Raw genomic sequence first — 17057 nt, 5'->3', positions numbered from 1 at the left:
TGTTTTTAAAAACTGACCTGCCTAAAAAAACCCACCATAACATAGGCAAGATAAACTGGCAATAGGCCCCGGCACACACTCTGTTTGAGCTGGCAAAATGCAGGAAAAAACCCAGATCTGCGTTGCTATTGTTATTTGGTCTTTGTCTTTTTTCTCTTCATTCCTTCATAGTTTATCAGAAAAATCTTTGGGGTAAAAGGCTCTGAATCTAATCCAGGAAAACACAGTGTTGCTGAATCTGACAACATTGTAACACTGATGCTTTTGTCAAAATGCATTTATTCCCAGCTTTATTCTGAGGCATTGCCAACAGTCATCCTTAGACTGTTCAGCTTCAAAACAGAGTTCAAAAATGAAACATACACAAGGCAATTTGTCAGCAATGTTTTTAAGACAACACCAAACCAGGAACATCCCTAAGAACAACTTTCATTACTAGATATCTCAACACTGGCTAGGCAACAATGTCAAATAAAAATGAAATTCAGAATCTGATCATAACTGAGGGCAAAGACCTCTTTCTGATATATTCTACAGAGGCTGCATTTTCTGTTTATTTTGAAGGTAACTTAACTACATTTTTCTATGACTTTTAAGTACTGTATTTATCAGGGTATTTGTTACAAACAAGTTGAGGCAAGACCAAAACAGTTTTCATTACAGTTACCTCTGGAATTCACATTGAGACGTTTTCACCCTACAAAAAGTTCTCTTTGATCTCTTCTTGATTGCTGAATGCCCAGAAAAATCCATTAATCGTTTTTACAGAGAGCAGACTCCACTCAGGACGTACTGGATGAGTAATCCTGTCAAATCTCCGTAGCCATTCCAACGGCATATGAAATTACCGGCACATTTTACCAGCTCGGTGGAACAAAACTAGCAGTAACAGCAAAATTTTCTCTGGCCAAACTCTTTAAAACGTGTGTATGGTAAATAGCCGCATACGATTTACAAACACCGCCCGCACTCGGGCTTGCTTTGTGTTCTGACACTGCCCTCTCGTGACAGAACACAGCTTCGCAAGCAGAAAGGGTTTTTCCAAACCAGTACGAAAACAAGGCTTTATGAGGTCCTAATTATCTGTGTCTGTCTCTATTAAAGCCCGTAAAACAACAGATGTAATAGTTCTTGTTATTGTGATATCAAATAATATCTAATATAAATATTTCTGTTTACATGAATTCTCAACTTGGTCCTAATCAGTATTACTAATATTTTCTGAGAGAAATCACAGGTAAGTAAGCTTAATTAGTAAATTAGTAAGCTGCTGGGCAGCAAGAATGTGTGTGAATTAATACCTCACTAGCTACACTGAAGTCTTGATCCATTAGTACTTAAAAATTTAATTTCTAGTGCAAGACATGTTCCTACATGCCTCTGTAGGAACAAAGGCAATTAAGACATTTTTAGTAGGGACCAGGTGCACAATAACTTACTGCACTTCTAATGGGAGAAAGCTACCAATCACCAAAGGTGACTACAGAGAGAGGTAGTAGATGGTAGCTGTTACACAATCCATGAATTCCTAGGCTTGATAAAATTTAAGTTTTCCAAGTACACAGATAAACACCTAGCAAAATGGGACTCATATTTTTAATCAAGAGAATTACTTTTCTGTATTTACATTAACACTGTAGGCATCATCGTATAATCACAGGATAATTCAAACTGCAAAAAAACTCAGGAGGTCATCTAATACAACCTCCTGTTTATCCGGAGTATTAAACGGTGTCCAAATTAATTAGTCATGTCTAGAGACATTTTAACCAATAGAAACCTAAATACCAAGTTAGCTTCTCTCCTACTGGAAAGACAGAATAATCCTGTACTTTTACATGAGTCTACAAACTTCTATACTCGGGTAAACAGCTGTATCTGTCCTGCTCTGCTGGAAGTTTCTCATTAGCATTTGTGCCATTTATGGTATAATAGTAACAGCAGAGCAATTAGCCATTATTACGATTTTGCAAAGGAACCCTTTGCTCCTGGGTGATGTGTTTGGAAAATGCGCTCCAAGTACTCCTACATCTTAAGCACCCATTCCCAGCTGTCAGTGCTGTCAACTGAGTGTGCCAGGGCTGCCCTGGCAGCAATACAACACCGTACTGCTTCCACCATTTGGGTTTGTAGGGTGCACAGTAGGCAGGGAGTGCTAGCAAGTGCTAGACAGTGCTACTTCAAATTCAAGAATGACCAGTACCAGGCCAACAAGAAAGTACAGGCAAGACTGTACAGGAGCCATGCGCAGGAGGCTACAGGCAGAGAATGAGAAGGAGACCAAGAATGGACAAGGACGGACATGGTATAAACCCCAAGCTGGAGCAAAACCAGAGAAAATGTTGGACTCAAATAGTATTTAGGAGTCCCCAAACATGAAAATTATCCAGACAGGAATGGTAAATGCATGGGCTGCCATGTTTTTGGCAGCAAGGCTATATTCTAGGGCAACTAGGCAGTGGTAAGAATTCAGTTCCTTGTTCACATGAGAAGGAAATGCGAGGTAAGAAGTAACTGCAGAATATAATTTCTAGAACTAGAATTACATGAACTGTAGTTCAACAGCTTCCTACTGGCAGGAAAATGAAGTTAACCTGAACAAGCAGAAAAAAATATTTACATTATATTCATTAAGAAACTGAAGTGTTCCATACTCCATCTAATGGAACAAATCAACACTTCAAAGAGATTCTTAATTTAACATCCAGATTGTGCAGATGTATTACTTTCTGAGTAAAGAGCATTAATTCTTCACAACAGTGTAGTGCCATCTCTTGGCAAACACTGGAAAATCCTGATTGCTTTAGACATCCACAGAAAAGGGTCTCATAAGAGCCCAGTACTGTTCCAAATTGTGACAATACCAATGACAGCCAGGCCACGACAAGAATTGCTCAAATTAAGCTAATTATACTCTCAATCAATCTTTACTTGGTACAGTTACTAAAAATAATATGAAAGAAGTTCCTTTTGCATCTACCATTCTACTGCAACAAATAGAAACACCCAGTACTCACACACTGCCTTGACTTGCATTCTGACCCAATTTCAGTGATGATATGACACTCAACAAAGTGAAAAAAATCCAATTTCTGCTATGAGCAAAAAACTTTCCTCAATCAGCCAAATTTTGGGCAAAGAACACACCACCACCATCCTTCCCCTACACATGCTATTTTCAGTCAGGTGGGGAAGATGGGTAGTAGTCTCTGTAAGGTCCTAGATAGGTATACTACTCATGCAAAGGCACAACAAGTCCCTTATCAGAGGTACAACCCCATGCCAAGCTACATCATGGGACAATCACTGGTCTCAAACATCGGAGCAGGAAAGGAACAGGATGCCCTCCCAGAAGACTAAGCTCACAGCAGCAAGTGCATGACAATAGACAACTTGGATAGACCTATCTCATCCCTTTGGATATTTATTTACTCTAAATTTCATAAATTCAGGGGCACCAAGATACTGAGGAACCACGTTAAATTTGGGGAGAATTTTACTTGTTCTTCTGTTTCTTAACACTGAATAGGTATTACCTGTACACTTCTTGTCCAACATGGCAGCAGTTCCAATAGTCTGCTATTACTACACTACTTCCCCATTTCTGCAGTGGAGATCGTGTTATGCTGTTATTAGACTGCACTGCTAGTGGGTTTGCTTTGAACTTCCTGAAGAAGAACTGAATTAAAATATTTCTAGGGAATGAATTACAAACACTCCGATCTTTAGCACAACTTCAACAGCACTACTAGAAAAGATAGAAAAGACTTGTTTCACATGGAAATGTAGACCACTTCCAAAGCATTACATTTCAGTTTCTTGAGGTCAATGCCATGATTTGTGTTCCTTAGTCCAAGGACAACTAAGACTAAAAGAGACTCAGAGAAACATGTACATCCTTGTGATATGACAAAATATCTGTATAGAATGTGTCGGTATCTATCTCACGATAAATTATATTTCAGAGAAACATGTACATCCTTGTGATATGACAAAATATCTGTATAGAATGTATATAATCTGTATATAATTTATCTCACGATAAATTATATCCTTCCTTTGTACTACTGACCAGATGGTTGCAATGAAAAATATGCTTTACCTGGTGGTTGCTTGTATCAGACACCTTCACATCCAGTGATCCTGTCAGGACAGCATACCAATTCGTCCCAATATCACCCTGACGGAATACTGGAAAGATGAAATCTTGTAAATAAGAGTTATCACTTTACGTTTAGCAACAGTAATAAACATTTTCTCATATATTACTGCAATACTGCAGTCACTGCTGGCACCATCCAATTTGCCATATGAGATTACTTATTTACTATTACAATAATACTTCCAGTGCCACTGAAAAGCACATATTTTAGTAAACTAGTCAATATACTATGGAAACAATGAAAGCACATAGAACTGTTTCACTCTTCTCCCCAGTTTGCTTCTGTTCTACTGTTCTCTTAGTTAATTAACCAAAGAAACAATACAAACAAGGAAGAAGTTTTTCTGAACAATGTCTCTTTGAAATTCACAATCTTCCAGTGCAGACACAGCTACCAATGAATTCAGTAAGAGTTCTGGCTGATCAGCAACTGCAAGACTGATGTCCAGGCATTCCAACTGTGTGATTACAGAGTATCAAAATCCCTATTCTAAGCAAACCCCAGTGCTGCTTGCCAGATTTACCTGAGGTGTTTCTGAGACTTTACTAATACCACAGGTTTTCATCAGCTGTTCCCCTGGTATGCATTCCCATCACAGGACTACCACTTATTTCCATCTCAGCTGCACAAACCAAGCACAGGTGTGCACCTACATCGGGCCCACAGGCTGCCAGCACAGGCACGGAGCTGTTGCACCCCACAGCAGTTTGCAGCTCTGCAGGCCTGGCTTGTGCCAGGGTGCCTGGAAACCACACACTATCAGTGATGTGCCTTGCTGACACACCTTTGTCCCTGACAGCACAAAGCACTGGCAAAAGCAATCAATAATAAGTTTACAGAGGAAGAATGAGGCTTAAGTCCAATGACTGGCTTGTAATCTTTCAACAGAGCAGTGGTAGAGTCTGACAGCCTACTGTATGCCTTGTTACCATAGAGTCAGTACACACTGCATTTGTAGAGCAAGCAGCACTTTAGTCCTGCCTTGCCCCATGACTGTGACTGTAAACATTCCACTGATTCTGCTCTCATCAATCTCATAAAGACAATCACAGTCTAACCCCCAAGTTTATCTACATAAAATACATAATCATATGAAGCTGTCTTACATGTGATTCCTTTTTCCAGATTTTCATAATATCCACAGAGACATATCTGCTGGAGAAGGTTTGGATGAAATTTCTCAAAAGCTTTCACTTCTTTCAGTCGTGTGAATATTATATCTACATCTTCACTAGAACGTTCCGATGGCCTGCAAGAAAAGAAAAGAAAAGAAAACAAAAGACAAGGGCTTAATCAGAGAAACATCCCGACCTGCATGCACCAAACTTAAAAATGTTTGCATTAAATATCACACCATAATATAAACAAATTAAAATGCATTTTGCACTACATAATGAAGTCCTTCCAAGACATCTTAACAACTGCCCTTTATCAACTTGGGCATGAGTCTTATCATTTCAACACAGGCAGTGTCCAGAAGCCCACTTAGCACCAAAGTCTCAATGCGGCATCACTGTACAAGTAGGTATGATGATACAGTCCTTATCCTAAAGATCTTAGAATGATACATAGTTTTAGGTTTGTAAGAAAACATTAACAAAGAGATGTTCAAACACACAAGAGATCCCTGGAATCATTGCCCAAAACAAATGTTCTCTATCTGGCTAAATGGAAAGCATTAGATACCAACAGTAACTCCTACATCCAAGCTTCTCTTCTGCATTTTACTGACTATGAACTGATTTTCCTCTTCTCACTTTCAAGGAAGAAGAAGAACTTCAAGCCATATATTCTCTTCCACATTTTACTGACTATAAACTAATTTTCCTCTTCTCACTTTCAAGGAAGAAGGAGAACTTCAAGACATATATTCTCTTCCATGAAGTTTCTGTTGCTTAGTGTTGGACAAATTAAATATGCAAGAAAGAATCTTAATTTTTCATTGATAACAGTCATGAGTTTTAATTCCAATATTTAAAATATTTTAAATCTTTGACAGCAACACCTTTTAAAAAAAGTAAGATTTCAAGAAAAATAAAATTGCAGAACCCTCTACAACAAAGTAGCATGTAGACCAGCAGTTCAGCAGGTTCAGCATATTACTACATATTTATGAAAATAAAGTGAATTAGCTCTGTAACACACTTTAAATGTGATAATCAAATATTATGAATCAGCAGGTAAGCCAAACACTAGCTGACAGCATTAGAAAAAAAATAATTATAAGAGACTAAATGCAAACCACTAAGGACAGAAAGAAACACAATTTTCCTAGGACATCATGCTGGATCAGATGAAGAAATTATTAATGTATAAAGGCGTAACAAAAAGAGAAATAACTGCAAGTTGTCATTAGACTTATCACTCACTTAAATGATGCTAGTTAATTTTACTGACAAAAATGTCCTTTTTTGTCAGTGGATGAGCTCATAATGAACAGAAGTCAGGTAGCTACAATGAATGAAAACTAAGTTCACAAATACATATCTTCATTCATTTTACCGTTATACTAACAATGTAAGCACTCCTTCCAACAATATTTTTTAAAGATTCCTCTTTGAAATCAAAGACTTTAAGGAATCCAAATCTTTGTTTCAGTGAAGAAACCCAGATCCTACTTATATTGAATCTCAGTATCTCATCTTTCTTATTAAATTATGTCTAGGAGGTATTAAATCTCTATTCCCGTTTATACTCCAATTTACCCTTATTAACTACAGATGAGAATAATAATTCTCTGGTGTATGCACTTGCTTCTACATCACAGTGACATTCTCTTACCACTTCAAACTACAATCAACTACAATAGCTCTCTTTTGAAATATTTCATGTAAGATTTTCACCCATTTCTTTTTTTTCTTGACTGTGCACTAGCTGACAAGTACTAATAAGCATTAACTCTCTTGTCAAAATCCTTTTAAGAAGATTAGGAGGTGCAGCTTGCAAACAGATTTGCAATCTACTTACACAAGATCCCTACCCAAACTACACTAACTCTTGAAACACTGACTACCTTAATTTACAGACTCCCAAAAATAACAGCAAAACCCAGCAACTCAAAAAGGTGAGATCATTCTCAGGAAATCATCCAGTTCAAGCTTTAGCTGTTTGGTTAAGATAATGAATTCTTATTCATAAAAATTAACAAGGATTCACCTTGTTTGACAACAAGACGACTTTGGATTTTTTTCAGAGATCCTGGGAAATGTCCTCAGCGTTAAGGAGTAAGGAATTAACAACAGGTTGCCCAAGCAGAGGTAGCCTTTATCCTTAGGAGCACATGAAATTTTGCCTGTGCAAAATTTCAGACTGCAGTGCAACAGTGGCATTAGTAGCACTCAAACTCATTTCTACTAAGTGTTTATAATCTATAGCAATGAATCTTGTTTCAATAGCCAAGTATTAGTTACTGAGAAAAATGTACCATGGCATCAATTAACTGCTTTTCCACAGGCCTACAAAACTCAGGCAAAGTTTCACCACTTTCTACAAAGCATCTTTTAATAAAATTATCATCATGGTAACTTGCAATTATCATTAACTTGACATTAATTATCATTAACTTAACATTAATCTATTTATGATGTCAAGTTTTGTTTTCGGTTTCCTAAGTACAAGCTCCCTAACCTGGAACATAAACAGGACAGGGCAACATAAATTTATTTCTTCATCATAGCTATCTTACTGCAAACTTGTTTTTGTAAAGCATAGTTTGGAGTAATACTTAAACAGCTAATGTGATAATATAGTCCTTAGACCACTAATAATTCAATCTATTAATAGAAAAGTACTACTGATGGCAGATGGAGAATTAGTCAAGCTTTATTTTCATTGCAGTCACACTTAAAAAAGGCAATGGTATTAATCCAGAAAGGAACCATTCCCCAGAACACAAAGATATGCTACAAAAGTCAATCCCAAGGAATATCCCTACACTCCCAGTATGGCTCCAAAAGCCCTTGGAAAGACTTTTCCAGATACCTCATCAGAGTACCTAAAGACAGTTCTCTGTGTTCACCACTGTTGTTCAATCTCACTGAGCTTAGCCCTCCTCTGCTGAACTATTGCTGGGGCAGATTTATTTCTGTTCTGGTGCATTGATGCTGATCCTACTGAAGTATCCCTTCACTGCTGATGCTGCAGAGTTACCATCTCATATCCATGAGTAAACAAAGTCAAAAAACGCATTTCAATGGGTCTTCAGCTACCACTTGATTTTCTGCTAAAGCTTCTGTCCTGCACCCATTTCTGAAATCTCAAGACCAATGTATGGAATCAGGACCATAGGCTAATCTAAAAGAATGAACAAATATATTAAACCAATTAAGATTCTCCAGCTCTCATTTGGCAGATGTATGAGCTGGAGTAAAAGTATTTAAGGCAAGTGAAGCACCTCCTCCCTAGACCACCCCACCCAATTTAAAATAAATTTTATGTCAAACTGTGCTGACATCTCATTTCACTTCAGCCAAAGCAAAGGGGGCACTACGAGAGTAGCCAAGCAGGGCTACCAAATAAATTATTAGGAAGGGATGAAAAGCAACAGCAATTTATTTTCACTACCCTACAAGCCTTTCTGCTTTGTTTGACCCCAAAATGCCTTCTTATTTATATTACTAATTTGCCTCTTCAGAGCATAGTAAGTGATTAGCTGGCAGTAATGTTTTCACACAAGACATCATCTATCTTCTGCTTCTTCAATACAACATCACAGCATACATATCCAAGTGATAGCATCGATGTTAGTTACACATTTCTATTCAATTATGTCAATAAGGCATTTTTTAAAGATTATTTTACCCCTCCTTATTTGGATGTGAAGATTTCAGGAGCATATTTTATAGAGACAAAATTTTCTTGACAATGTCTGCTCAACTACCTATGAAACTGCTATGAACATTGGCTGAGAGAGAAGACAAGCCTCCAAGGAGACTTTAGAGCACCTTCCAGTACCTAATGGAGCCTATGGGAAAGCTGGAAAAGGACAAGACATGTAGTGACAGGTTAGGGGGCAGTGGTTTTAAACTGCATGAGGGTAGGTTGAAATTAGATATTAGGAATACATTTCAAATTCTGAGGGTGGTGAGGCACAGGAATAGTTTGCCCAGAGACACTGGATGCTCCATCCCTGGCAGCGTTCAAGGCCAGGCTGGCTAGGGCCCTGAGCAACCGGGTCTAGTGGAAGCTGTCTCTGCCCATGGCAAGAGGGGTTGGAATGAGACAACCTGAGGTCCCCTCCAAATCAAGCCATTCTATAATTCTCTCTCGTATTTTTAAATGTGAACTACTCAAGCTCAAATACAGACAGAGGGTAATTGTTACAATTCTTCACATAAACAACCTGGGCAAAGTATTTCTGCTTACATGTAATATACATAGCTTTAGAAAAGAACCTATTTTGATTAAGTATTTTCAAGATTAAGTATTTGAATGTTTATGTAGGATGTTATGAAAGACTTGCTAACCTAGAAGAAAGACACAAGTTGGAGTTTTGTTATTTGCTTTTGTTAAGTTAATCCAACTATAAACTATTACTTTCTCTTACCATATGTCCTTTTCTTTAGGTTCTTTCTCACAGTGGGTTTGACATTTGAGGAAAAAAAAACCCCAGAATATATGTGGTTTTACCTTCTTTGACAAGATGCCTCTAGAATTTTAAAATGTTTATTTCTATTAAAATGTGTTCAAAAACCTGAATCGTGCTCTAAGTGAATGAAAGCATTGAATTCCCTTCCCTTGATCTTTTTAACTTTTTAAAACAGCAGTATTTCAATTCAGACAGCAATGAACAGCCCACAAAAGATGAGCAGATGGATCTATTTGTTCCACTGTTGAGACTGTAGAAGACAGCTAAAACACTAGAACAGACAAATAAAACGAGTTCATCACTGAGTTAAAACCAAAGCATTAATGCAAAGATGCAAAGGCAAATTCTATGAGCTGGAAAGTACCAGTAACCCCTACCATGGGCCATTTAGTGAATTTAATAGTACTTTAAAATATATTCAGCTGTGAAACATGAGCAAGTAGACAGCACCAAGGAATGGCAATTAAAACCAGAAAATTTCTCTATGCTCCCTGTACTTTCTTCTGTCCTTTCCTGACATGCAGAAAAACAATGCTGTCGGATGCAGAAAAATACCAGTACCAACAGACCATCTTCCCTCAGTGAGAGCAGGACGACACTGCAACTCTCTCCTCCACACAATGCTGTAAAGCTCTTTGACTTTTCATTTCTCTTTGAGAAAGGAAAGTTTAAGAGTGGAATACCAGTGATCTATCAAAGCATTTTAGACCTGTAGTAAGGCACTTAAATGCTAACAATAAATGAATTTACCTTTAATGTGAAGTAGTTTCCACATAAGGGTTTACTTCAATGGCAACAGAAGATAATTAACTCCCACCAAGAGCACTTTTCACAGTGGTATTACCAAATCTGTTTTCGACACTCACATTTCAGATCCTCTTTCCCTTGTCATGGGAAAAGCCTCATCATGAGGCTTTTAAACAATTATCACATTACTACTCTTTTCTCTTGAATGTCATTTTAAGAGACTTTGGGATTCCAACTCTCATTTCCTCTGACAAACAGGAAATAGAATTTTATTTAAACACTCTTTCCTAGGACTCTTACACACCTAAATAATTCTGGAGTTTAGATTAAAAAAAAAAAAAAAAAGCAACACAAGTAAAATTACTGGTGCTTATTTTTCAGTTAATTACTACTGTCACCTACACTCAGAATCCCTGTGGTAATCTTTCAGGTGCTGCCACATAAGGTAGAAGAAATACTGGAGATAATCCTGATCTATGCAGGTACCAAATGTCCAGCCAGTTAAATGCAGACTGACTGGCTGCCAGCTGCAGTCAGACAGAATTTGTTAGAGTTGAATTCTGTCTTCTTTAGTGAGGACAAAAGGAAGGCAAATATAGGGGACTCTCCTTTACCTACCTCATTATCATATTACGCAATTAAATAAGTTTGATCAATACACTGAAAAATTACTGGAGAGCTAAACAGAGCAACCAAGTGTGCTCATTACTTTACATACCCTGATGCATCCATTATGCATCCTTCCAAAAGATCAATTCCTAGATCTGTATATACAGTGGAATGGCAAAAGATGTATTTATTAACTTGTTATATTCATAAAGATTTCTATCAAGTTAAAACTACACTACCTGAACAATATAAATCTAGTAGGAAATAGACTCTTTTCCACCTTCATTTGCTGTCTAAAAAGAGAGAATAATTCAAGAGAAGTCAAAATGCAGAATTATGTTCCTTCATTTATGAGAATTTTTATATATTACAGATGCTTTGTAAGCATCAATTTTATTGAACTAAACCTCCAAATTTCATAAACATAAACTGGAGCTCAGGACAGTTAAAATTCCATTTGACAGAAGTAAATCCAGATGAAATTACATTAACCAGCACTGTGGCTTCATAATAAGCATTAAAAGCACTTTAATATGAAGACAGACTCCGAGATACACTGCAAATGAAATCTGTAATTGAACAATATGCAAGTGATTATATCTCTCAATTCAAACTCTGGCCACCAGTATTCGCCAATAACACCATGCTAAATGCTCCTTTCCTGATTTAGGATCTGCATTGTAACAGCCAGTGAAAATTTAAAATTTACAGCAACAATGAAATAAGTTTTACAGATTTACATTTGTATGCATTTTGACAACGGACAATTCAAAGATGAAAGGGAAAGTCAGTTCAGGAAATATTCATGGATATTGATAAAGCAGCAGAAACACTAACTGATCATGCCAAATACAGAGCAGAAAATACAGCACAAAAGAAGTATCATTAGAATTATAAGCTTTCTTAAATGCAGCAAACTGTAAGATGCAGATGAAAACAGATGTCACGCTAGATAAGAAAAATACTTGTATTTGGAAAATATCTGGTGAACACCTGACTTTGAGGGCACAATTTCAATTAGCTGGTTTGTTGGGGTTTTTTATTCCTTTGCTGGAATATGGCATTTTGTTATAAAATAAATTTAATCTTCTCAGAGTATAGGATTTTAGAGACGAAATCCTAACAACATGTCAGAAAGAACTCAGGCAACGAGAATTTAAACATGTTTCCAGTATCATCTGGTGAAAGAGAAAACCTACAGATGCACACATAGCATACTAATTGCACAGCCACTCCACAAGACTACCAACTAAATTTGAATGTATCATGTCCTATCAGGCATGTGCACATACTGCCTTGCTCTGGTGGGCTATGACAATGTTTACACATGCTCGGGTAATCACTTTCTCTTCCTCTTAATACCTGTCCCTGGCACAAGTGTGTAACTTACCACGGTCACATGTAACAAATGGAAGCCGACACTGCAAATGTGTAAACAAGAGAGCAAAAATAAAAAAGCTTGTTTAAAATACAACTCCAGCTCTCACTAGGATTTAATCTGAATTCACATATTTGATGAAATGCACAGACCTACAAACAATTATTTTGGTTTTTCTAAGAAAACATGGAAAGGAAAATACTTTTTTATTATTCATCAAAGACTGCACCTTTGCACTGAACTAGAAAATGAGGTGAATGATGTGGAAAGATAAATCTGTTACTCATCGCTCTCAGAAGACTGCACCCTCACATGAGTGCTAGAGAGCACTCTGGCTATGTCTGTACAGCTCTGAGTTTCCACATCCACTGCAGTGCCTTCTGCTGCTATATCCCCACACAGGCTTGATCCAAGCATATACCAGCTTAGTCACACAGCACACAGAGGGAAAACACGAAGCACACAAGCCAACCGGAACTGCAGTGTCTATCCATGATTTTGTTCAGATGCAAACTACATGAAAGTGGGGATATTCCTATGGATTTGTTACAAATAAAAAGCAAGGGAGGAATTTATATAGAAGACAGTGTAAGTTTTACCAATTGCACAAAAATATACTTTTAAATAGAATACCATCATAATGCAACTCTATTCAAATATTGCCTGATTATAAATTTATATCCCATTATCTTTGACATAATTAAAGGTTAGAGAGGATGACAAGCATTTTCTCTATTTATCCTACAACAATTCTCTCCAAATAGCAATTATTTATTCTAACCTATCTGTATGCTCACAAGGGATCCCTTGTTTACTACTAACCAAACAAAGCTTCCATCTCAAATACATGTTACACTGAACTAAAAAACCAAATCCTGATTCAAACATGTTGCTACTATGTAGCTTCAATCTGAATTTACATTCAAATCTGTGGGAGGAACAGGTCTGAGATACTACCCAGTATGCATTATTTCAGATTTTTTAAACATAAATAATGCAAGACTAACAAGGACAACAAGGTTATAAAGGGTCAGTATGTGCCACATGTCTTTGAAAAGCCTATTCCTACTTAAATAATTTATAAGTCATTAGGCAAAGACCGTAGCATTCTTAACACAACAGGACAGTGAAGTTACATGCTTTGCCCTGTGATACACTCCTCCAGTCTGTTAAGGCACTGAAGGTTACATTTAATTCAGAGAAAAACACCAGATGCCATAGCCAGGTATGAAATCCTGGGATCTCTAGCAGTTGTGCATGCTGTACATCCCTAAAAGCTTGCATCTGAATCAAATTAAAACTAGTAACTGAATTAATAAATGTGACCAGATTTAGAGAAGTAATAGTTATGTAAAAAATACTTTGTCTACCATTCAGTAAAGATACCGTCAATATGGAAATTTCCTGGTCAGATGGTTTTTAGTGTGAAAGAACACATGAGAATAGAGAAGACATTCTTCCTAAGTTAACTGTACACACATGCATAAGTCAGTGACCCTTTTTTAATTATGTGCTGAGCAGACATACAGAAAAGTGCTAAGATTAGAGGGATACTTCCGCTCACTAAGAAATCAGTGGTAAAGCAACTATTACTTCAAATGTAAAAGGACTGGTTTCCTCAAGAGAAAAATTATTCGTATCTCCAGGTATAACCAGGATGTACAGTTGCTCACTGCTGATTCTCTCTCTCTCCTGCAAAAATTAAATATTCTTGATAGAGCACAGTGTTCTGAAATTTTCTTTACCTTTACACTTGTAACTTTATATGTGAATACTGTCCCATGTATTTGATTTTTAAGTGTGGATCTTTGACTTTTGTGGCCAGTAACTACACATGGAATCTGGACAACTACACATGGACAAAGCACTGGTAGCCCACAGCCCACAAGTACCCTACACAGTAATAACAATTCTGCTGCAACATTTTGGCAGTTCTTCAATTTTATATGAGCTCTAATTTTAAATGTTAGTAGTTCCACTTTGAAACATGATTTGGGGAAAAACCTGAAGAACAAATACAAAATACATAATTTCTATATATTATGTATTTTGCTATTTCCATTTTGAATTTTTTTTCCCACATAATTATATTGCATAATCCATAATACATGTTATTTTAATTGTCTTTGTTGAGGGTCACTTAACATTCTAAAGCATACCAGTTTTAGAACCGTTTTCCTCCTGGAAATATATTCATTGGCTTAAATATATTAAAACCCTATTATTTAGTAAAAACACATGGTAAAGTCTCTATAGAGAATTTACTCATTAAATGATCCCATATTCACAGAATTTACACTTGGGATAGAAAATGCCATACAATTTTTAAAAAGCTTAAAATACACAGACATTGATAATAATTCAAATTACAACACTGGTAAGATTATCTATAGAAAATAAATATGCTTTAGAAGCACAAGTGTGTAAGTTAATTAAAAACTTTATCTATATTTTTAGGTGGAAAAACAGAATAATATGCCTAAGTGTACTTCCTATGATCACAAAGCAGAGCACAGCAGAGACCAGGAAAAAACCTACAATCTTTCATGTTATGGGTATGTCCTACATATAGGCTGCCTTCTGGGAAAGGGTAAGGCATAATTCTTAAGAGCACTTGGAACTGATTCTTTCCACTCCATAAATTGGTGCTACTAGCTTACTCCAAGTAACAAAAAGTGAAAGTTTCACCTTAATAGCTCTATTGAAATTTGCATTACAGAAAGGGTCAGCTTATTAATTATGACAGAGAGATGTCTAAATTAAATGCCACACGTTTCCTAAATACATCGTCTGCTCCCCAAGGCTATGTACTTCATTAAGCCCCGAATTTTAGCTTACTATTTGGATCTCACAGTGTACTGTATGTAGGAAAACAGAAAGGAAAGGATCACCAATCTACAAATACTGGGACTCATACTGTCCTTCACATCCGCCCAACGTCAGTTTACAGAGGCCTCACTTTGGTTCTTAGATGGTTAGATTACCACCAGCAGTTCTGTTTATATTTACGAGTGCTTTCAACATTTATACACATTATTTAATCTCTAAGAGGTTAGTCTTAAGTCACATGTTACAGAGGACGATCAGTGTCTGTGGTAGGTGTCTAGAGTGTCTAGCCCAAAAGTTCCGTTAACTTATGGTTTGCTACCTGGAATGTTAAGGAAAACCTGATCATAAACGCAGTCCCACAAGACTAAGAGTCACCTGAAAAGGGGAGAAACTATGAGCAGGGGAAGGTCCCCTCTATGTGCACAAAGGGTTCTCTCCACAGCACAGCCCCAGATGATGCCGCCTGTCAAAAGCTGGCTCACGATGCTCAGCTAACTGCCATACACCACGTAAGGGAATTACCTCTGATAGCTCTCTTTTGAGCTACATAGGGTATCTATGGTCTACATTTTTGTTAACTAAATTCCTAGACCACAGGAGACACAGCGAGTGTTCAGCTAATCCAAGAATCAAAGGTACGAATACAGCAAAGGGCGTTCAAACCACCCGCCACGCGACTCGACATTGTGAGACTTTGGGCTGCAGCACCCGAGAGGAAGCACTGCAGAGAATTTTTAACGTTACTTTTTTAACAATAACCATTTGCCCGTATTTTTGGCAGCGCGCACACCACCTCTGAGCACACGTCAGCCAGCCGTGCCTCCCGCCCACGCGGTGCCGCCGCCCGCCTGCACCTGACCCGCAGCCGGGGAACCACCGCGGGCCCCGGGGCGCCGCAGCGGGGACGAGAGGGACTTGTCCTTTCCCGTGCACCCTGCGACGACGCTGGGCGGGGGCTTGCGGCCGCTGTGGGGGCCGGGGGCGGTGTGCCGAGCGGAGGGGAGGCAGCGGCCGGAGCGTTGGGCGCCGTGAGGGCAGGTGAGGGCGGACGAGGGCACAAGGCAGCGGGCTGCCATGGCCGATACGGCGAGTCCCCGGCTGGCAGCCCCAGGCCCTCTCCCCGCCCCGGAGCTCCCCCTCCTCCACCACGTGCAGCATCTTCCCGGCGGGGAGCAGCAATCCCCGTGGGGACTGCCTGTCCCCTCCGCTGCCCGGAGTATTTCTAGCCCTCATCCTTGCCCGCCGCGCTGGCTTTCCCTAGGCGTTTTCCTTCCCACCTGCACGCTCCTTATGTAAGGCAGGATCTGATGGAGAGCGGGGATGGGGGCTGTCAGCGCAGACACACATATACATGCATACACACAGCATCCCTCCGCAGCCGCTCCTGGTAAGATGCCGATACCTTTTATCCAGGCACGCGATCCACTCGCCGGAGGACGAGGAATGGGAGGCGTGAGCGGCGACCATGTTGGACCGGGATCAGGTTGCCGCGCACCCGGCTGGCGGCGGCTCCCCCCGCCCGCGCGCCGGTCGGTCGGTCCGTCCGTCCGTCCTCGCTCCCTCCCCGCGCGCGCGGCGCGATGGGCTCGCCCAGGCCCCGCCGCAGCGGCCGAGCGGGTCCGCCCGCCGCCCTCACGGGTCCGCCCGCGGCCGGGCTGCGACCGCGGCCGCCGAGATACCCGGCCCTGCTCCCGCGCAGCTGGCAGGGAGCGGCCCGGGGAGGGGGAGGAAAGAAGTCACTCCC

At 39.2% G+C, this 17057-nt stretch overlaps 1 protein-coding gene across 1 annotated transcript in view; it reads right to left on the bottom strand.

The window, feature by feature from the left end:
• Window positions 1-16822, bottom strand: part of RAPGEF4 (Rap guanine nucleotide exchange factor 4) — a 144283-nt gene extending 127461 nt beyond the window's left edge. Inside the window, exons 1-3 of the mRNA XM_041473406.1 lie at window positions 16716-16822; window positions 5270-5412; window positions 4103-4191 (exon numbers count right to left, since the gene is read on the bottom strand). Coding sequence (XP_041329340.1) covers window positions 4103-4191; window positions 5270-5412; window positions 16716-16780 — 297 coding nt within the window. The 5' untranslated portion in view covers window positions 16781-16822. The remainder of the gene's footprint in view (window positions 1-4102; window positions 4192-5269; window positions 5413-16715) is intronic.
• Window positions 16823-17057: the final 235 nt, after the last annotated feature.

The sequence above is a fragment of the Pyrgilauda ruficollis genome, unplaced genomic scaffold, assembly GCF_017590135.1.
Source record: "Pyrgilauda ruficollis isolate IOZ18807 unplaced genomic scaffold, ASM1759013v1 scaffold3, whole genome shotgun sequence".
NCBI classification, from domain to species: domain Eukaryota; kingdom Metazoa; phylum Chordata; class Aves; order Passeriformes; family Passeridae; genus Pyrgilauda; species Pyrgilauda ruficollis.
This window is presented reverse-complemented; position numbering and strand designations above follow the sequence as displayed.